The sequence below is a fragment of the Agelaius tricolor genome, unplaced genomic scaffold, assembly GCF_023055355.1.
Source record: "Agelaius tricolor isolate 1412-34295 unplaced genomic scaffold, bAgeTri1.0.p SCAF_6, whole genome shotgun sequence".
Lineage (NCBI taxonomy): Eukaryota > Metazoa > Chordata > Aves > Passeriformes > Icteridae > Agelaius > Agelaius tricolor.
This window is the reverse complement of record NW_027269266.1, coordinates 19404508-19427260: the sequence shown is the minus strand read 5'-3', so window position 1 is coordinate 19427260 and position 22753 is coordinate 19404508. Positions and strand designations below refer to the sequence as shown.

Here is a 22753-nt window from a genome sequence, read left to right as displayed (position 1 = left end):
AACATTTTTACAACACTTTGTAAATCCTAATTAACTGCAAGCTGCAAAATGCCACCAAAACCTGTAGAACCGCAAGTATTTCCAATTAAAACAATTTTGATTTGAATGGGTTTACACAGGTTGCATCTTTTATTATTTTTAGCAATGAAGACTAAAATTTAGAAGAATAATTTTGTCTTCAGAAAAAAGTGAAGTTACATTCAAGCATCAGCTGTTAAATGTAATTGATTCTGGTAAAAGTACAAACTCATTTTATACTATTTGCAAAAAATCCCACCTGCTATCCATGTACACAGTGATGATTTGGCAGAGGATTTTATGTGGCCTCAAGAACTAGCCAATATTACATTCCAAAGCAACATAACACATGCTGGGTAGTTTGGTTCTGTTTATTTATCAGGCCCCGTGGCTAAACCAGACAATTGTGTAAATTACAGAGCAACTGCAGATGGAGCACACAAGAGCTACAAGCTTTAATGTCTCACTACATCACAGACTAAAAACCTGAGAAAAGGGGATTTCCCCTTTTCACCAACTTCACATACTTGGCAAATTAGCTTCAAGATGCTTTATGCTCCTTCTCTATGAAGGAAGAGTTGCAGATTCCTTATAGAGACAGCTTCTCCAGGAAACATGATTTTTCAAAATGGGCCATCAAAATGAAAGAATTTCTAATCACTGTGTCACAGGGAAAATTATACAAGGCAACTTAGCTGCCATCTACATCATACTAAAACAACAATACATTTTATTTATTACTTCTAAGGTGCACAGAATGGAAATTTCAGACACTTCAGCACTTCTGACTCCTAGATACCCTTTGCAAGAGCACAGCTCTACACACTATGGAATCAATGCTACTATTAAAGTTAGTTTTAAATAATGTTGAAATATACAGCATATACTTTGTATTATCCAAGATGGTTTTTAAATCAATTCACAAGACATACTAGTCCGTGAAAAACTGGAAATGAGCAATACCTTCATTAAAATAAAATCCACAAGCTTCACAGTAGGCAGTCCTCAGTACTTTGTGTTTTCTTAGCTAACGAAACAAATGGCATTTTTATAAATGGCAGAGAGGTACTTACCACATCTTTAGAAGAAGTGCCTGCTCTTTTGATTAGATAGAGCTCCCTTTTCTTTTGTTCAATGCAATTCTTAACATCTGGTAAAAAGTGGGAGAATTAGTCAGTTGGCTCAATTTTTGTATGTCTGACATAACTTATAATATTTTGAATTGAACAAAAGAATCATTAAATGAATGTTACATGTTGAAATCAGGTTTCATCTAACAAAAATATTTACCATCAATATGAAGTATCTTCACTCCCCAACTCAAAGCATTGGATAGTATACTACCAGAGGGGATTAAGTCCTGCAAGCAATAAATTACATTAATAATCTTTAACAATGCATAGGAATTACTTAAAATAATTAAAAATATAACATACGATATGAAAGTTGAGATTGAAATGAAGATGCTTTGCTTCTAGCCAAAAGAATACCACTCTCCTAGACTCCTCTGCTGTCTCTCTCTGTATTACAGCACCTCACCATCAAAAGAATACATTTAACCTTCAGAAAACCAAAACTGTTCTTTATGGTCACATTTTACAGCAATATCTGAAGACTGTGAATATATACATTAACTTCAGGAGCACCTCTCAAATGCTAGTTACATTAGCAATCCTAACAAATGTTACTACTTTTCCTAAAACTCCACAGACTTTCAAGTCTTCAGAAGTAGCCCGAAAACATACCTGACACTTCACTTAGGACAATCCCTCAACTTCTGTCTGAGTATTCCACGACTGACTTCTCTCTAGAACCACTAAGGCCACTTAGGCAACTGCTTGTTCCCTAGAAAAACAAACTACCAAAGTTCTGAAGCACAAGTTTGCTGATTATTTGGCTTACCTGTTCTTTGATTGCCTTTTCAACCAAGGACTTTCCTCTGCTCATACGTACCTACATTGAAACAGAAACATTTTGTAGTGAGGAGAGATAATTCACATTGCTCTTAACAAATACACATTAGCTACAAGGGTCTCCTTTTGTTCACTCTACTGCCAATTTTTCAATAATGTGCATCTTTCTCACAGGATTACGGTTGATACAGTGAAAAGGAAAAAACACAAAAACAAGAAAACCTCAACAAGTAATCATTTTCAGCCAAAGAAGGCCACTGCAATGTTAGTGCTGGAACAAAGCACATGGTGGGAATAAGCAGCCAGTGACACACACACTAAAAGATGAGGTTTCATCAGCTGGGCTTGTGAAAATTATATTCATGAATATAATCACAGCCTCTGTCTTATCCCGTGCTTTTCAATCACCACTGCATTTCCTTTTTCCACTTTTTGCTGTTCATTCATAATGAGCTGCCTTTACCTACCCAGGTTGTTTACAAAATGAGGTGACCTCACCCATGCAATACAAAGACCAGCCTGCAGCCTGGTCATGTTTCTAAATAAGCACCATATATATAGTACAGCTATTGATTTTCAACTGTATTTTGAAAGGACACAAGCCTTGCCCATGTAAGAAAACTTCACATAAACCTGCATAAATTCAGATACTAACTGTTGCAATTAATGTGATTCCCTAAGAAAGAGGTAAGAAAAACTTAATATTCATAACGCTCAATTTTATTGCTACTACTATCAGAGAGTGTTTCTGCAGATATCAGCATTGACAACATCAAATCAGCCAAATAGGATTGATTTAATAGGCTGTGTTGCTAAAGAGACAGGAATCACTGGATGTCATCATGTGCCTGATCCAGCTGTCAAACACGACATCAATGTTGTAAGTCAGACATAGTAAATTAGAACATATTTGAGTATACTCTTCTTATTTGCAAAAATGGACCCTTTTTAAAATAAGTTCCAACAAATTTGCTGAATTATTTTGAGTTAGTTAAGTTTAACAAGTTAGCCTGAATAAATTTAAAAGAATGTTTCGAAGAAAAATCCCTATTCACCCAAGGAACTGCTGCCACCTTTAGGAAACAAAATCAGAGAACAACTGTAGGAGCATATCCCATGGACTGCACCTGATTTGCAGTATTATTACTAAGAAACTTACTGTATCTGCTATCTTAAATGAACTGCCATCATGTCGATCTTTTCGGCTGCTAGGATGAGGTGAGCCATTTCCTCCATTAGGTGCAGATTCTGGACTAGGAACAGGAGAAATCTGGCCAAGAGTTGGTGCAAATTTTGCCTCCTTTTTATTAGTCACCAGATAGTTGATATCTTTACTAAGAAAACTCTCCACTCTCTAAATATAAAGATATAAAACAAGTAATTTTTTCAGGACAATAGATCAGTAACTCAACTTTACACTGAATATTTTAAAAGAAAATGATAAAACTTCTAAAACAATTACGTTCAAAAACACTGAGTTAACAAGAAAATATTTTCTACATATCTGGATGACAATGACAATTAACTTGTACTAGCATATTACCAGTCACAAATTCTAATTTAAATTTCTTAATTTTGTAATAACTATTAAAAGAGCTTTGCTTTGTTATAATTATTACAATTTTATACTACCTACCTGTAATACTTTACAATTACAAGAATGGAAACACTGCATTAAGGAATAACATATTAATTTAAGGAAAACAACTCTCTAATTTTATGTTACAGAAATTACACAGAAGTGTTCAGCGAAACTTAAAGACAGGTGTTTGCAAATGGGATTTACAGTCTTCAAGAAGCTATAAATTTACTGAGTTTAGGACCAGCAGAAAAACTAAAATTTCAGGATAGCTATCATGTTTCACACCTACAGTTTCCATAAAATTTCTCAAAAAAGTAAAGTCTCAAGTAGATTCATATTCTCATACTCAGCAATAGAAAAATGTCATCATTCTCAGTTTACTCCTCCATTTTGCTCTTTCAGTCTCTTTCATTGCCAACGACAGTGTGATCAACAGCCAAGTGCCTCACTATTTCATGTCAGATTGTATAGTTTGAGGTATTTTCCTCTTTTCCACTAATCACTGTGGAAAGCACAAATCAAACAGCTTGAAACTGTGCATTTCAATTCTGCTCTGTGGATCTTTTACAGAAACAGGATATACAGAGAGAGGCACCTCTAAGTGCCCTCCACACAAGTATTCTGTACTTGCTTGTATCAAAGAGCTCCTTCCATACAAAAAGAAGAATTAGGAAAAATTATTAAGATGCTTATAAAATTTATTGTTTAAGAATATTCAAAAACAGTCACTAAGATACCCTGTGCAAAATATTGTTAGTGAAGCTGCTGACTTACAGAAAACAAATACAAAACTCTTCCTTTAGTCTCTTTCAGGTTCAGCTGAACACTGAGTTGTAACATGTAAACATGTCAATACAGTCAGAAGCAGCAGAAGAAAAATCACCTCGAACAATGAAACCTTATGAATTTGGACAAAATTTTAAGCCAGGTGAATAATCAACTGAAAACAAAACCTCCTAATAAGAACTTTTGTTCCACTCAGGAAAGCAGCTTCTCTTGAAAACCCACAGAATAATTTGTTGATAAGCTCCTTATTTGGATTAAAGTTTAAGACAAAGATAGAAAAATTAGACACCATCTCAGGTAACTAGAAGTAACATTAAAATGCAGTTACAAAGAACACAAAAAAGGCATTCCACATGTGCACATTTCCTTCTAGGTTCATATAAGTCTCTATTATTAACTTACCCCTCCCAGCTCTTTGAGGTCCTTTCCTAACTTTTCAGAGATCACATTTGATGGGATATCGAGGTAAAACACTTTCCCAGTGAGCGGCTTAAATTTGAGTTTCTCCGGTTTTCCTGTGTCTTTCTTCACATTCTTCAGGGAAGATCTTATCTTTTCTGGTTTTGCTTGTACTGCATCTTCTGGGGAAAAAAAAAAAAAACAAACAGGCAATTTAAACAGAACTGGACTTTGGTTCTATTTTTGAAAGGGAAAATTCCTAAATTATGGAAATCGATGGAGCAAGCTTCCATAGAAAGGCTTGGGCTGGAAGGGACCTTATAGATTATCTAATTTCAACCTCCCTGCCATAAACAGGGACACCTTTCACTAGACCACGCTGCTCAAAGCACAACTCCACATACTGGTTTTACACTGGTTTTTCTTCCTCACTGACGTACTCCTAGTTGTTTCTCTTTTGGAGAAGCTCAAGACAATGAGAGCTGCCACAGGAAGTGAGCAGGCCTCTTCTGGAGACAAAAAGGCAACATGCAAAACAGTCCCTCCGTTAAGGATTCCTTCCCTCCCTGAAGGAGTCCTAGATAGGAAAGGGAGCAGATGTTGCAAATACTGCAAAATCCTCTAAGGCTTATGAGCACACTAAATAACAGAGGAACAGCACTCAGTTTTGTAGCGTCTGGAAGACAAAAACCTAGAAAAATAGGAAAATTAGGAGACATAGATTGGTGTAACTGATCCAGAATCTACACAGAAAAGAGGGATGATAAGCAAGAGTGCAAGAAAAATTCTGTAATGATTACCGACCAAATACAGCGTCACACTCACCACACACATACCAGGACCGTTTAAAAATTAGCACTCTAAACACTGGAATTAATATTGGAGCACGCAGATTAAACCTCTCAGGGATAATCAAAAGTTTGGAGCGCATTAACAGGACTGCAATAGCAATGAAGAGTTTCTCTCGCAAAGGGGGTGGTTTCTCACACCCCGGGCCTAAGGAACCCTCCATACAGATACCAGAGAAGCCCGGGGGAGCAGCTCGCCCAGGGGCGGCCCGGCCATTTCCCACACACCAGGGACACGCTTGTACGAGTAACTCCCGTTACACACAAGGGCCCTTCCAGCCGCTCCAGCGCCAGCCCGAGGGCGGCCGGGGCCCAAGCCCGGCACGAGGCGGGCGGCGGCGCCTCACAGCCCCAGCCGGGATGGCGGCACCGGCTGAGAAAGGCCCGAACGGCGGCAGCTCCCCCGCGCTGCCCGCAGCTCCCGCCACTTACGGGGACGCGCTCCTTTGTCGGCGGCCTCGGCAGCGCTTGGCTTCATCTTCCCGCGGAGTCACATCGTGCTCTGCTCCGCCGGCAGCCCCGATCGGCACAGCCGCTCCACGCCGCCTTCCCGCCTCCGCCACAGCGGCTGCTGCGCCCTCACCAACTGCCCGCGCGGGCCGGGCCCCTCCCGCCGAGGGGCGGGCGGAAGGCCGGGGAAGGAGGGAAGGAGGCTGTGGGGACGGAGCTCGGCTGTTTTGGGCCTGGAGGGGGCGTAGGAGTGGCTGCCTTCTTCTCTCCTCGCCACAGGCCGGACTGTCCTTGAGTCGCGGAGACCTTTGCCCCCGGCGGGCGCCGCCAGTAAACGGGTACGTACGCAATTCTGGGCAGCGGTCCTTTTCTGAGTTAAAGATACGTGAAAAATAAACAATCTCCCCACCCACCGTTGCAGTTGTTAGCACCTGAGAGGCCAGAGGTGGTTTGTGCACCTTAATCTTTTTTATCTAACTTGAAGCGTAGTGAAAATAACAAAACATTCTTGTGAAGTCAATGAAAAGCTCAGATCAATGTTTCTAGCAAAGTTAGGGCTGCACTTAAGCATAGTGGTGCATTTTCAAAGACACACCTCTATTTAGAGATTTTATTTTCTGAAGTGTTTTTATTATCTTCTCCTGTCCTGTCTAGTTGCAGATATTGTGACTGCATTCCTAAATTGCTGTGACCATGCCTATGCAGCCATAGAGCAGGATTCGTTCAAGGAATCAACATTTGATGGTAGCATTATTGGTAGCTCGTCCTTGCCTATTAAAGGAGGAGCTTGCCAGGGCACAGAGGCATCACTAGCAGGCTGCGGCTCTTGGGTCAGCCAGGAGACCTTTCTGGGCTCTCTCAGGAGAGGTGGGAGCAAGAGAAGGGCTGGGTCAAGTATTCTGCAGTGCTTCAGTTTATGGGCTACAGGCTGGGAGTTTATCTTTGTAAGGATTATTCGCATTAAAGATTATTTGTAAATACTTTGTTGCAGTTAAAGGCAATAAAATGAAATGTTAAACATTTCACCTGGTTTGCAAGAACATGTAAATGTTGTAATTCATTTAGGAAGGATTTTGAAGATTTATTGTCTTTAGAAAACTTACTTGCAAAACATGGCTCAAATAATCTCAAAAATTACTGAGATGCTTATATATGATTAGAAAAGTAATATTGCTGCTTCTATGTAATTTAGTAATGAAAATCAAAAATATTTATCCCTTGACTTTTTTCCTGCAAATTTTGAGTGTAGTCTTACAATATGTTTTTCTGTTCCTTAACAGGTTTTTCTTGTCTGGGGATGAAGCCATGGCTGAAATGAGTGATATCAATGTACAAAAACTAACCATTGTTCAGCAAGCAATAGCCTCTTGTTGTGGAGCCATAATTACATCATTATTTGGTAAGGCAATCTATGGAGCTGGCCACAGAGAGAATCTCACAAAGTGATTACTCTTCAGTTTGGCTCAGCATGATGTCTGCTCTCGTATGTTTCCACTAATGTGTGGAATCGAGCCCTCAGCCGATATATTCGGAGGAAGATGGTTCAGCTGCCCAGGCACTGCAGCGTTCAGCATGTCTCAGCCTGTGATTGTTGTAAGGGCTGCAGTGGAAGCAGTGAAGTGTTCACTAAACCTTCACTTACTTTTCAAGAAGCCCAATGTTTTACATATTGGCTACATGCAGCAAAAAAGAAAAGTACATAATGAATTTAACTTTTTTTTAAAGTTGTATTATGGTCAGTTAATTGAAAAAGAACAAACGTGAAGAAAATGCTGTGCTATTTTATATGCTGGAGGCCAAAATTTGATCTTGCATGCCTTGTGGTATTGTACTTATAAAAGCAATTTTAGACAACATGATACTGTGGTTTTTGAATGTGCTTTGTGTATTTCTAACATTTCATGCCTATGCAACTGTTAAGTAAATTAGAAAAGACAGATATGATATCTTGCAAACCATATAGTTCTCCTTTGTCTCTGATAGCACTGTCTCTGTCTGCTGACATCCCTTTTCTCTCTGCTTGACAACATTGTAAAATCCCTCCCCCACTTTGGAAACAAAAAAAAAGGTTCTAGAAGTTCATAATAAGGCATCTGTAAACTTCCACATTTTCAGGGCATCCAGGGTGTTTCTAAATGCCTTCTGTTTCATTTTAGTAACTCCTCTTGACGTTATCAAAACTCGACTGCAAGCCCAAAGGAATCCATTCCATGACGGTAAACAAATAATTGTGTAGTGTAATGGGGGACACAGTTTGCTTTTTGCTCTTGTACTTAGCTGATAGTTGTCATAATGCTGTGCTGAGGTGCAGAATGTTTGAGTTTGTTTCTCCAATATAACTGTTGGGAGGGGGGGAAGCAACACACCAGTATGTACTAAACAGACACAGTAGAAAAAAATCCCATACATCCATATCATTTTAAACAGGCTTTTTTTCCCTGTCTTAATATTTTCATTATGGTAGAACATACAACTAATACTGAGTTGAGTTGAACAATAAAAACCTTGTACTAAATGAATAAATATTTCATCAGAGGACTTATGTGGTCAGGATGTTATATCAAAGTTCATCTCCTCCAGAATCCAGAGATTTTTGAAATGGAGAAGTCTTAACAAGTCACTTGCCACTTGGGTTGTAAATAGATGAAGATATTGTGCTGTCAAAGATGTGCTAATGGTTCCTACTATTTACTTGTACTTAGTATATGAGATTTAAAAGGAAAGAAGATGACTGGTTTTTCATGTTGAATGTGGAGGTGAGTATTTGCAGTCACACTTGCAAATTAAATTAGGAAAAATACTTGTGCCTTCTATCCTGTTTTTGAGTAAGTTCTAAAGCCTTCAGAAATCTGCAAATGTGAAGCTTGAAGTATGTTTTTGTAATGGCAATAATATTTTATCAAACAGGTTCAAAGTACATAATGTAGGAGAAATAAAAAACAAATGGAGGGGATGATCTAGTATAAATACAGACCAAGATAAGATACAACAATAATAATAATAATAATAATACAGATAAGATCCAATGCCTCCACTTGAAGTGGATGGTGAGGCTACTTAATAAAAGATTTAAAAGTCTGAAAGTTGTTCACAGTTGCATACAATAGTGACATTCAGTTCTTCTGTTAGTTTTACCTTTCAGCGGATGGTAATATAACCTAAACATGTCTCTTGGAGCCTTTAGTTGGGCAGTCTGAGTAGTACATTTGTACCCTCTCTCCTTTGACCTAATTTGTCATTACTGTCTTACTAAAATTATTTTGCCCCTCTGTGTCTAACCAGAGATAAATCTGTGTTGCCATTATATCCAATTTGAAATTGCAGCTGCATAAAAACAATCTTATAAGCATTAACTACATTCTTATATACCACTTTTTAGGAAAATGTTTTGTAAACTCCAATGGCCGTATGGATCATGTATATGTTTGTAAAAATGGGGACAGCAAAGCCTGGTATAAAAAACCTGGGCATTTCAAAGGGACATTGGTAAGAACATTTTACATTTATATAAAATTGTGCATTTTTAAGTAGCATGTTCTAAAGTTTTCAGATTTTTTCGGGTTCTACTGGAATCTGTTATCATTTGAGAGGGCCTTCATGTGGTGACACTGATGATTGATGATACTTTCTGCTGTCTGAAAAAAATACCTATTCTTTACTTAAGATGAACAAGGAGGCAGCTGCACAGCTCTCCTCCCAGGTTACTGGCTTTATGATTTCATTTTCCCCACTTCAGCTATATTGGCAGTAGTTGCTGATTGCAGGTAATAATTTTCTCTTTCCTGCTTACATCCCTTGTGCCCATATGTCTCCCAATATGCTTCTGAGCTGAACTAATGGTGCAGATAGTGTTTAAAGTTAAGTTCATGTGTCAAGTTCTCTATCCAGAGAAGTCTCTATCCTGTGAAGTATCTAGACTTGTAGAGTAGCATTCTCCTGAACACTTGAACCAGACTTGCTGGCAGATACTGTCATGCTGGTTCATTAGTCAATTTTTGTTTTGACTCTGCCCTGAAATTAAACCTATGCAAGGATTTTTCAGAATTAAAATCTTGAGAATGGGATGTTGATGCAAAAGGTGTCTTCAGTAGTGTAAAAGTTTTTTTTAAATTAATAACTTTACAAGTGTGATTTTTTTTTTCAATTACCTTTACTATGTAATTTTAGAAAGTTACTTATTTTCTATTAGACATGAATTTATGCCTAGTTTTGCCATAACAAGGTGATTCTTAATGAAGAATGATTATCATATAACTTCATCTTCTTTCTTAAAAAAAATGAATCTTATCTTTTATCTATACCTTCCTGTTTTGTCAACTTGTTGAAGCTGGGTTATAAACATATTACCCAGCTAGTGTAAAAGTGTCTTTTTTGTTAAACCGTGTTAGGACCTCTAGGGATTCTGGGCTTCCTTTCAAAGCTAATCAGGTTTGTTGTAATAAACCATTTCTTTGTTTTTTCCATTTAACTTTTTACCTCACAGGGTTAGTCCATCAAGGCTGTCTCCTCTAAAGCCATTTGCTTTTTTCTTCCTCTAAGTCCTTTCTGTGGTCTGCCAGACTCTGTCTTTTGAGGCTCTAAAATAATGTCTGGTCTTAGGCATATTCTAATCCATTGAATCCCAACCTCTTTCCCCAGATGTTTTAAGAAGATTAGTATCCTGACAAAGTTTTTGGTTTTGCTTGTGATTTCAGCTGAATGATCTTCAAGGTTTTGTGTTCTTGTGCTGTCAGTCTCCTGGGAATATACAGGACAGCTGTAATAATAATTGAAATCTTGTATATGGTATAGTGTATACACATTGCATGTATGGGGTCATGTTGTCAGAGGAAGTATTGAAGAATCTTTGAGAATTAGTTGCTATTTCATGCCTAGAAACTCTGCTACATATTGAAAAAAAAATAGTGGATTTTTTTGGGAAGTTTCCACAAATTGCTGCAATACCATATTAGTACTGAAAATAGTTATTCACAGGGCAGTCAGTCACTGATAAACACTTAGTACTTTAGCTTTTTTATGATGGAAGGAAACTCTTAATTTCAGTCACATAAATTATTCTGTTCAGCTCAGTGGAACTGTTTGCATGGTTAAGTGTGATAGCTTGTGTAAGCAGTTATAAAATTGGGATCTTACAATGATAAGCCATTTTAAAAACATACTTTTAAAGACATTAGTTTTGTGTTCTGCCAGCTAAAATGTATTCCTAACTACAAAAGTTTGTAGCTAACTATTGCTCTTTGCCTGGTTATATTTTTAGGATGCATTTGTGAAAATTATTCGAATAGAGGGAATTAAGTCACTGTGGAGTGGGCTTCCCCCAACACTGTAAGTTGAATCAGTTATTTTGGTAACATGCTGTAAGTTATGGTTTAAAAAATTAATTAATTATTTTTGAGAAATTAATATGCTTATTTCTAAGTTATTTTAAAAATTTGGTCAATTCTGAAGTTTCAGACTAATCAGTTCAATCAGAAATGCCTATGGACAGTATAATTTTTACCAGATTTTAGAATTTCCCGATACATTCTCAGTAGTTAAGCAGGATCAATAGACTTCTCATTCTGCTTTTTTTTGATAGCATCATCGAATCACAAGGATGGGAACTGATCACTTGAGAGGGTCAGTCTTCAACACATTCTTGTTGTATCTTGTTACTTAATGACTTGCTATCAGCAGCACAGCTGTTTCCAGACACTCTGGTGTTCCACCTCATTACCCTCACTTAATTTTTATAGTCATCTTCTTTATTTCAAAGAACTTTGGGGTTTTATTCTATCTGGATAAACAGATAATTCATTTTCTCTCTACAAGACCAATTTACATATTTAAACATGGCAATCAGATCTCCTCCTGGTCTTCTTTTTAGGTTTAACAGCCCCAAACTGTTTTATCTTTTTATTCATATTGACCTAGTAAAGATAGAAATTAAGACCTCTATAATTATGTTCTCCTTCATAAAACAAAAACGTTTTCAAATCTAAGATGTGTATTAAACTTGTATCTTGTAAGGCACAAAGTGTGAAGTGCCCAGTGGGAAGCACTGGTACGCTTTTGATTTGCAGACAGTGCTCAGGGTATAGGCACGAAAAAAGCAAAGCATGGTGCAGTTCAGCCTTGTTAACCCTCCAGTATGTGGCAGTTTCAAAATACAAACCTTAGGAGCTGACTGAACTGTTCAGTCATTACAGTTTTTTTACAAAGCACATGTTCTGTTCTCCAGCAGAGAACTAACTTCTTTACTGGAGAGAGTCACACAAGTAGGAGAGAAGATACAAACTAAGCCATGTTGGTTTTCCAAGCATGATGGTCCTCAGTGGTTTTTGGTAATGGTGGTACATGCTGTGTTGGCACAGACATAACACAGAAGTGTAATTGCCAGATTATAGTAAGGTGTGGTGCTTTTCCCCTGCACTGAATGATTATTGAATCTACCTGTTGCTACTACAGTCTGTACTATGCTGGTATGGAAAAAGCTTATATTTGTGCATACTACATTGTCTCTCAAGTAGTGAGTATCATGGCTGTTGATCAAGAGCATAATATCCAATTGTTACATAAATAAAAGTTAAATTTAGTAGTACTTCTGTAATATTTTGTTTGGGTTCTTCATTTTCAGATCTTTCACTTCTCATTCTTTATCAAAATAGTTCTGAAGCTGGTATGGAATAGATTTTGACTGAGATAATCATCATTTTACTTACGTTTTTTTCCCTAATGAAATGAAAACCTGGGAAATGTGTAGGTTTGAAACTCTGAACTAGAGGCAGTGAATCAGAGCTATGGGATTAATGTTAGTTTTTTTATTAATGCATTACACACAGCTGGAGATTTTTTTAAATATAAGTAAAATATCAATACAAGACTTTATTCTCCTGCTTTCCTGGTATTAATTTAAATTTCTTCTCTTATATTTTAGAATAATGGCAGTTCCTACCACAGCAATCTATTTTACCTGCTATGATCAGCTGTGTGAAGCTTTGAAAAATAGACCAGGAAAGCATGATGAGCACATTCCAGTTATTGCAGGTTCCTTAAGCAGATGTAAGTTGTCTTCTGTTTAAAGAGAAAACTGGAACATAATACCTCTATGCTGTTTTCTTGACTTTTATTTAAAGTAAATATGCTGTGGGTTTAAATGAGGGCTAGAAGGAATACTGTTATTACCAGTATTTCTTGGGCAACAAAACCCTCTAACCTGGAATAATGGGTTTTGGTTTTGCTGAAACACTTTCACTATATTTTTAATTTGTTCAGAATTTTATATTTCTAGATTTCTACCAAGGACAGTTTAATTTAAGTCTGTTCTGCCATCAATCTAATAATAAAAATTGTAATTTGCTATCATGGAAAGTACATAGGTAATTATAACAAAGACAGAAATTGGACTTTTACTGGTTTTACTGCTGTATGATGTGGATGGAATTTTTATATTTTCTTACTTTTGTTTATCCTTTTCTTCATCTATTTTTGTAGAATTAACTGAGAGAATATATTTTAGGGCTTCCTTAGAAGGGTCTGATGATGCAGTTCCATGTTCTATCTGTGACAACCATGGGAGCACTTGCAGAGTAGTGGAAAAAGGATTGCTATTTTGTGGTATTGTAGCACATTGTTCTTAGGCTGTTCCAGATTTTAAGTTCATGTGTAAAACCTTATTCCAGCAACAGAAGAAAAATTCTTGGATCTAGTAAAATTTTTAATGTCTGTTAGATGTACGATGGTAGCTTGTTACTGAATGATGACTCGCTGACCATTGTGCAAGATGCAAGAGTTACTTTATCAGATACAGATTGCCTGCTAATCATTCTTGATAGTTTAAAATAAGAGTGGCAAAGATGCATAGAAATCAGTAAAAGCTTAAATCTGTAACCACAATTCTGTCCTTAACATAAAAAGAAGCCTTAAACATCAAGATTGCTTTCTTCAAGTTACAGTTTAAAATGGTAATGAAAATAATTGACTTTAAGTACTCAAAATTTTCAACCTATTTATGTTTGGCTGAAAAATGAGGATTCTCAGCATGTTGCATTCTTTACAATATGCAAGCATTGAAAAAAAAAAACCCTAAATTGGAAATGTAGGTACTGTAAATAGGCATGTTTTTCTTATCTGGAAAGGAAACTTATTTTGAGAATTAGTTCAAGGAAAATGGATGTGAAAAATGCATGTATTTTATGATTGGCTTTTCACAAATATTAAAATTAATATTATATGTGTTGTGTTAGAAAGTAACGCTGTATTAATTCCCTTAAGTACTGTGTTAAATATGGTTTTAGGTTATAAAAATTGTTAAAATAGAAACGATGCTATGTAGGATACTTTTTTAAAAAGAAAGGACTTGCAGCAAGATAGCAGCCACAGGACACTTAAATCTTTCAGAGAAGAAGAATTTATGGCCCTCTTATCAGAAGAAACGAACTTCTTCCCACCTCGAAGGCGCTGTCAGGATTCAGAAGAAGAAGATGATGACCAGACAGAATCCTGTATTTGAATGGAATTTATGCATCATGTATGAAGTGTATGAATATGCAACAGGCTATTGCTTTTAAGGGTTAATTCTTTGTTAACAGGTGCCCTTTTTCAGGCTCGTGCTGCCCAGGAAAAGGTACCTGGATGTCCGTAACTCTTTGGTTCTATTGTCTCATACTGTCCGAATTCAATTTGTCCAAATTATTGTTACTCTAATTGTATTACTATTTTTATAACCATTTTATTACTATTAAAGTTTTAAAAATTTTAAAAACAAGTGATTGGCGTTTTTAACAATGGAAGAGTTGAAAAGAATCAAATTTATAAAGTAAGGTGAGGCATGACTTGAATGCTCAGGAAATGCAGCTATTAAATACTGATTTTTCTAAAAAAGCCATGTTTCCTTTGCAGTTGGTTCTGCCACTGTGGTGAGTCCCCTGGAGCTGATCAAAACCCAAATGCAGTATCGCAGGTCGTCCTACAAGCAGCTGTACCTGCGTGTCAGCACCAAAGTGACTGTAGATGGGTGGCTCTCCCTGTGGCAGGGCTGGGCTTCGACTATTCTGAGAGATGTGCCTTTCTCAGGTAAGGTTTATTTCCCATGCACGTTTTTGTTTATGTTTTTATATTATTTTTCTGTGCTTTTAAGTAGTTTTAATAGTTGGCTTTAGGAATGACCTGAGATTTGTCTTTCTTGAGTGTTTTTATTTATAAATTCTCTGAGATGTGATTTTTCCCCCCCATTTTGTTTGTGGATACCAGATAGGATTCATTGTTACATTCCCTTTCTCTGTACTTAGACTTTCTTCTCATCTTTAGCTTACACAATGACTGCTTTTGAAGAATTTCAGCTGGAAATTTTCTCTGTGATAGAAATAGTGGCTATTTTCTGATAAACATGCTGTATCTAAGTGTTCTGTTACATAATTTTGGAAACATGTACAGAGAGTGACACAGTAGTGTCTTCAAGATTTTATTTTTTTTAAATCAAGATGAATTTGTTTGTATAACTGCTCCAAAAAACTCTTTAGTAAGACTCAAAAGCTGAAAGCCTAGAAGAAGAAAAGTCTGATTCAAAGCACAAATAGTCTTAGGGGTATTCCTTAAGCTAACTGGGACAGGTGTTACAGGGGAGACTCCTAAAGCACCAGCAAGCCCCTGTCCCTTTAAGACCTGTTTCTGTCAGAATACTTTTGGATCATCAGACATCAGTTGTCATTGAAGCAGTTTCTGTCATTGGGGTAGTACCAGGAATCTTTAAACACTTTACGTTGGCCCAGAACAATTCTTCAAACCTATTTTTGGAAAGATTCTTATTCAAAGCTGGTTTTGGAGTCAGAGAACCCTTGAACTATTTGACCTGCTATCTCTGTTGTCTTACTTCACTCTTAAGAGATCTGATATCTAATTTAATTTGTGTTTCCAATCAATCTGGGGGCCAGTCATTGGTTTGGGCTGTTATAGGATATGTGTACCCAGAGTAAATTTTAAATTGGCTGTGAACCAAACTGTGACATAAATGGGGTGTGATGAGGATATTTACTTTAAAATTGCTGTTGGTAGTTAAGTGAGTAAACTGAACCAAATTATTTCAGCTGTCTTCTTTTCAGAATTTATAGTGCTCTGTTCTCTTTCACTTAGCTACTGGAAGGTGTTTGAAGATTGTGATTGGAATGTATTTCCTGCCTAAAGATGCAGTTCCCTGATGGGACTTAATTTAGTCTTCTGTGATAGGGAAGGCTTCTCACCCTATGAAAACATGGTTTCACTAAGGCTAAAGACAACTGCCAGAATTCATCTGAATCTTTTCTCTGAAGTGTTTCCTCTTCAATTTTTATTTTTAATTTACTTATTTTTCTTCTCTGCCAAATGCAATTTTCTCTTAGGCTGTTCTCTAAGGTTTGTAAGGGAACTCCAAAATTCTTCATCTGATTCCTGCTGTCTGACTTCAAGTAGAAACTCTTATTCTTTTATTGATTTTTGTCTGTAGCAGTGTGGCTGGAACTAGTGAGCTTCCTTCCCCTGCTGCTTTTAACAGAGTGGGAAGATCAGAGGGAGTGCACAAGGAAGAGGGCACTAAGGTGATGTGCATTCTTCTTAGCACTTTTCAGGTTCTTGTGTCCACACCTGCTGTTTCTCCACTGCTCCAAGCCAGGCTTGTTGATTTTTAGTCAGTTTCCACACTGCTCTGGCATTCCCTGGACAGCCGGTGGCCACTCACTCATCTGTACCCGTACTTTGTGGGCATGATGGTAGAGACACAAATTAACCTAGCTGCATGTTGAGAACTACTCAACCAATAGTGAACAGGCAAGTAGAAACATGAGTAAAGGAAAATGTATTTAAAAAAAACCCAAATGCCACAAAATTCTGTTTATTTAAAGCTAAGGGTTTTTAATACTGCTTAATGCCTTTTCCAGCTGTGTTTCCTGATAATTTTTTCCTCATAACTGCTCTCTGTCTGCTATGGTGTCCTCCCTTTGTACCTTCAGTCCAAGCCCTTCAGTTTGAATAATGCCCCAACAGAAGCTGCATCTCTGGTGTTCTCAGTTTGCACTTTTGCTGCAGGGAGTTCAAGTCAGCTATCTCAAGAGTTAAAATCACTGTAACATGGAGTTGAGAAAGCAGGTCCTCCTGAAAACAGGCAAACAGCACAGCATGACTCAAGGAGCACAGGATAATTAGAATTCTGCTCTGTTCCTAGCCCAAGTGTTCATGACATGTTTCAAGCATGTTCCTTGGGACGCTAGCTAGGCTGAACAAAACTTAAGTTATGAATGCCTAAAACCACAAAAATTGGTTTAATAATAATATTTGAGTCCTTCTTTAAACAGTGTCACAGACAATATAAATGTAAGTGGCGTTCAGGGAAATGTGTCCTGTAGGTTCTTAAGAAAATGCTGGCTTTAGATAATTTATATTAAATTAGAGTTTTGTACATTTCAATAGTACGTTCTCCTCAAATCCTCAGAATGCCCTCAGAGATACTGCCTATCTTTAGTTTGGTAAAATGCTGGGGGCCAGGCACATGTGCTGGTAGTCTTCATGGCAAGGAAATGCTGTGCAATTTTTCTGCTGGCACAAACTCCAGAACTCAGTTCTGAACATTGTTACCTTTCAGGATATGGAGCTGTCATTTGCAGTAATTGGTGAACCAACTGCCATGAGGAATTACTCTCTAGTTCAGCCTAGTAGTATATCACTTGAAGTTTTAGTTAGAAAGCAGAAAAAGTGCCATTTAGTTCAGCAGATGGTCACAGAAACAGATGTTACTCCTAAAAATTGTTTGCTGGACCTTCCTTTGATAGTCCCCAGAGAGGCATTTCCCTATTAGTAATTCCAGGGAGCAAAATCATATTTTTTTGGTTCTCTCAGAAATAAATTTTATACTGTACCTCAAAAAAGTATGAGGCAGTCCTGAGCAACATTTCATTTTGTATTAAATGTGTTTTTGTAGAATTACTGAGATCTGTGAAATATGCCTGAAAACACAGCAAGTAATTAGACTACCTTTTGATTTATTTTAAATTGAATGTTTTATGGTGCTTGGTTTAGATTGTATGAAGGTAGGGGTTACCTAAGGGAAAGACAAAATGATTAGGCTAATTTGTATCATATGAAGAAATTTGGGATGTGGAGAACAAGGAGAACACAGCATCTGTCTATGGGTTATCACATAGGACACTTATTATGCTTTCAGCTCTTGTTTCTGTTTGCTTCTATTGCCACAGTAGAATTCTAACATCTGGACTTGATATAAGAATTGTTGTACTTGAGATACAAATCTGTTGTAATGAAAGTTTATGTTTTTGTAATCATAGCAATGTATTGGTATAATTATGAACGTTTCAAGAAGATGATGTGCAAGGAAGTTGGTGCACATGAACCCACATTTTTTGTTTCTTTTACTTCAGGAGCAGCATCTGGCTCTGTAAGTATATAATTTCATTTCTAGTACTATTCTTTATTATTAGCACTAATAAACTATTTTTAAAATGTATGGTTTTAGGTTATTCTCTTAGAAATGCTGTATATTTTGGGGTGCTTGTACTTTAAACACATGTGGTGTGGTATTCAACCTGACTAAAAAAATCTGAATAAACTAGAGTGGTCTGACATAAAAAGACTTAAAAATATAATGTGCTTGGAATATCAAATCTAATTTTAAATTGTGTGTGCACTTTAATTTAAAACTTTAGGGTTAAATTTTAATTTTTTGTGCACTAACATTAAAACTGATTTCCTGATAGATTGCAGCTGTTATAACTCAGCCATTTGATGTAGTGAAAACACATAGGCAGACCCAGCTTTGGGAGAATGAGACTTTAAAAAGTAAGTTGCTGGTAAGCATAAAAAACCCTGTAGTGTTTCAAAATAAAAAAAACCTATAGTGTTTCAAAAAATAAAACATAGTGTTTGGGTATGGCTTGTGGTACGAATTGTAAATATTTGCCACTTTTAAAGTATATGCAAACATTTTATCACTCAGGCATTTTTTCTTCTCCAAATTGTAGTATCTAGATAAGATATATTTTATCTCCTAGGAGAATACCATATTTCGTTAATGGCATGGAAGAGGGCAAAGGTGTGAGTTCAGTACAATTTAGCTTAATAAGATGGTACAAAATTGAAACAAAGGAATCCAAAGCTATTACATTTAGGCAGGCCAATTGCAAATTTGAGATGTCCCTGCTTATTGCAGGGATGTTGGACTAGATGACCAATAAAGGTTCTTTGGTTCTTTTAAACCCAAAGTATTCTATGATTGAAGTAAGTTATATTTAAACAGGCAAAAATTAACTTGATAGCAAACATTCAGGTAACAGTGATATACAGAAGAAGTCTTCAAAATAACATTCATTACCACTTGCTCCTACATAGCAATATTCTTGTGATAAGTATTAGAGTAGAAAGAGAAATATTGTGCTCAGGTTGTGTATTTTTTACCTTCTTTTTATGAGATTTCAAAAAAATTATTTTTGAGGGCATATTAACAAATGTGCCAACATCTTTAAAGGATGAAAGAGGAAGTTTCTGTTTTGCTCTTGTCAGTAGACCACTGCTCTGTTTTATAAAATTGAAGTTGTATATAATACCTTTCTTTTCCATTGCTTGGGATGTGGACCAGTGAAGGACTTACATTAACCTAAATAAATATTATATCATGGCTTTAAGATTACAGACCATTAAAAAGGCTGAGTATCCAAATAGTTTCTGCTTAGAAAATAAGTGCTCACTTTTTGGCATGAGGTTTCATTCTCTCAGTTAAATATTTTTTTTTCCTAGAGTAATTCTTGAAAGAAATTATTATTATTTGATTGCAGAACAAGTATTAAAAATGTTTTAAATATAAATAGTTACTGTTTTTAATTCTTTTCCTGTGTTGATGAATGTAAGAATTCCTTCCTAACACCACTTTGAAACATGTGTCTGCCATATATTTATTAGGTTAATATTCATAAGATTAATTTATACTTTTAAAATTCAGTTATGGTAATCTTTAATTTGTGCCAGTTTAATTCTTTCCAAATCCATTTACTGTTAGAGTTGGACACTGACTATGCATTTACATTTTGTCTCTCAAAATATTTGACAACATTCTTGTCTATGCAAAAATATTTTTTGGCTTCCAAGGGCTGTGGGATATTCCTGATGAATGTATTCTATGAAACTACTTTGGCTTTTTTCACCTGTATCATCAATCCAGTAAAGACTATAGTAGCTGTTCATATATCTTATTCTAGGTTTTACTACAGGTCTTTTCCATGTCTTGCTGTTTCAACTTGTGTATTTGCATACTGTATTAATTTAACATACTATATAAATAAGATGGATAAAATTAACAAAAAAAGGAGTTAAACCTAACAATTCTATCTGTTACTGCCTCTGATTTCTAAAAATGTCATTCTGTGGCATTGCATGGATTGCCTAATTCACTGTTGTCTTGTACTGTATTGAGTTCCACAGAGGGACAGTAAATCAACCTGGGCAGTTATGAGGAAAATTGCTGCCAGAAATGGGGTTACTGGATTATTTGCAGGTAAAATTTTTCTTATCTCTAAAAAAATTCAGACTAGAGAGTTCTTAATTGTAGATTTTAGAATGCATAAGTTTTATATTTCCATTTCTGTGAACACTGTCAGTTATGCAGTAGTTTGCATAAAGCAACAGACATGCAGACATTGGCCTCTCCTGGGATCTTCTTGGTAGAGTACCATGGGATAAAGTCCTGGAGGGAGGAGAGGCCCAAGAAAGCTGGTTAATATTCAGGAATCATCTCCTCCAGGCTCAGGAACAATGTATCCCAGCAAAGAGAAAGTTAGGTGAAAACTCCGAGGCCTGTATGGAGGAAGAAGGTGCTCCTGGACAAGCTCAGACACAATAAGGAAGCCAGGACAGGTCACCTGTCACAGAGAAATGGTCCAAGTCAACAGAGATCAGGTCTGGAAATGAATCTGGCCAGGGATGTCAAGGGCAACAAGAAAGGCTTCTATAGGTATGTTGGTGACCAGAGGAGGACAGGGGGAAACATTGGCCCTCTGCTGCATGACTCTGGCAGCCTGAGGTGGAAATGACAAGATACTGAGATTAAAATAATATTGAGATAAAATCCTATTGTAGCTCATACTGAAATGATCATCAGCAAGAGACAAATCCAGGATACTTACCAGACTTCACCCCACTGCACTGGCTCACTAGGGCCCCTGGTGTAAGTGGCTGCACAGGTGGTTAAGCCTTGCAGGACTTGTGTTTGCTGAAAGAGATTAAACTGCTTTATCTGCTGTACAGTGATGGCATAGCTGGGTAACAGGATTTGCATATTTTAGAGCACTGGATGCTAACAGAATGCAAGACACCACAGAGTATCAATAATATTGATATCGAATTCAGTTAATAGATTAAAACACTTACATTTCAGTCCTGACACATGGGTAGCAGAGTTTGGAGATACTCTTGATCAGCCCCCAGTTCAGTTCAGTTGGCCACATGTAGCTGAGATGACTGGGGTTGGCCTGCCTGGCTCCTTGCTGCTGTTCCAAAGGCACACAAGTTCTCCATAGGCTGTGTGTCATCTGTGCTGGCTCTTGGCAGACATCTTTGCATTTCAAGTGGAAGTAGAGGGCTGGCTGCGTGTGGACAAGGGGATTCAGCCTTATTCCCCTTTCTCTAGACTGAATCACTTTCTAACCTGCACTGGCAAGATCACAGTTGACTATAATGGGAGACATTTAACACTTACATTCCATCATTTATTCATGTGACCAGGGTTCTTCAATTTAGTAGAGGCCACCTCTTGTGTGCCGGAGCACAGGAGCCCTGCAGGTCCAGGTGCTCCCTTTGCATGGAGTCAGAAGGGGCAGAGACACAATGGACTTGAGGCAGGCAGACCACACAAGACAGCAGAGGTGAGGGCATAAGGTTATTACACTGGTAATACCTACAGCCAGTAAATTGAGTATTGTGAGGTGTGTGAGCAGGTAGAATCCCAGCTCTAAACTGATTATACTATGGTATCAATATATTGTGATTTTACTGCAGCACTTGGGTGTGAAAACAAGTAATAGTGAATACTTCCTTCTCTCTTCTGGGCAGGTATTACTCCACGGCTGTTTAAAGTTGCTCCTGCTTGTGCCATAATGATCAGCACGTATGAATATGGAAAGTCTTTCTTTTCTCATTTAAATGAAAAAAAGAATCAACATCCATAATTCTTCTTTGTCCAATTGTATGAAGGCAAAGTATAAGATGGAAGTTGTCCCAAATTTAAATCTGTGAAGATGTTTTCTAGAATTCCCAGTGAATTTCTACCATTACATTTGGTAACTAAATAAAGCTTAATTTTTAACTTTCACAAAGGATTAATTCACTTTTTTACCTCACTCTTAAACTGTCATTTAGGATTTTATGACTTCTCTTGCAGCTGGAGGGAAAAAAGAAAGGAAGGAAGAAGAAAAGAAAAAAGAAAGGAGGAAGAGAAGAAAAATTGAGGCTGGACATGGCAATGAAGAATAATGACTTCCACTGTGTAAAATTTTAGTCATGAAAATGACTAAATTAACCTAAACATTTTAGTTGGGTTTTAAAATTATGTTTAAAAATGTTTTGGGTTTCTAATTATAAAATGTATTTATTTCTCAGTAAGGAGGTTGGTACAGAGTGAATTCAATAAATACTTATTTATTTTTGCTGCTTGTTATGTGTTTCCTTCTGTACATGTTTCTTATTTGCAGCTCTGTATTTTGTGTAAGTGCATATTTTTAAAGCTTCTCAGGTTTATTTTAACTGAA

General features: G+C 36.9%; 2 protein-coding genes across 3 annotated transcripts in view; one reads left to right on the top strand and one right to left on the bottom strand.

Moving 5' to 3' along the window:
• DBF4 (DBF4-CDC7 kinase regulatory subunit) overlaps nt 1–6282 on the bottom strand; it is a 14199-nt gene extending 7917 nt beyond the window's left edge. Inside the window, exons 1-6 of one of the 2 annotated variants that reach the window (XM_071428934.1) lie at nt 5979–6282; nt 4702–4880; nt 3091–3285; nt 1921–1971; nt 1309–1378; nt 1092–1168 (exon numbers count right to left, since the gene is read on the bottom strand). In XM_071428934.1, coding sequence (XP_071285035.1) covers nt 1092–1168; nt 1309–1378; nt 1921–1971; nt 3091–3285; nt 4702–4880; nt 5979–6024 — 618 coding nt within the window. In that variant the 5' untranslated portion in view covers nt 6025–6282. The remainder of the gene's footprint in view (nt 1–1091; nt 1169–1308; nt 1379–1920; nt 1972–3090; nt 3286–4701; nt 4881–5978) is intronic. The other variant, XM_071428935.1, reaches the window with a different exon arrangement.
• Nucleotides 6208–22651, top strand: SLC25A40 (solute carrier family 25 member 40). Its single transcript, XM_071428937.1, has 11 exons — nt 6208–6334; nt 7277–7395; nt 8153–8212; nt 9376–9482; nt 11254–11321; nt 12913–13037; nt 14877–15050; nt 18287–18396; nt 18716–18797; nt 20425–20505; nt 22059–22651. Exons 2-11 carry the CDS (start codon nt 7302–7304, stop codon nt 22172–22174), a joined length of 1017 nt encoding a protein of 338 aa, XP_071285038.1. The 5' UTR covers nt 6208–6334; nt 7277–7301; the 3' UTR covers nt 22175–22651.
• The last annotated feature ends 102 nt before the right edge of the window (nt 22652–22753 follow it).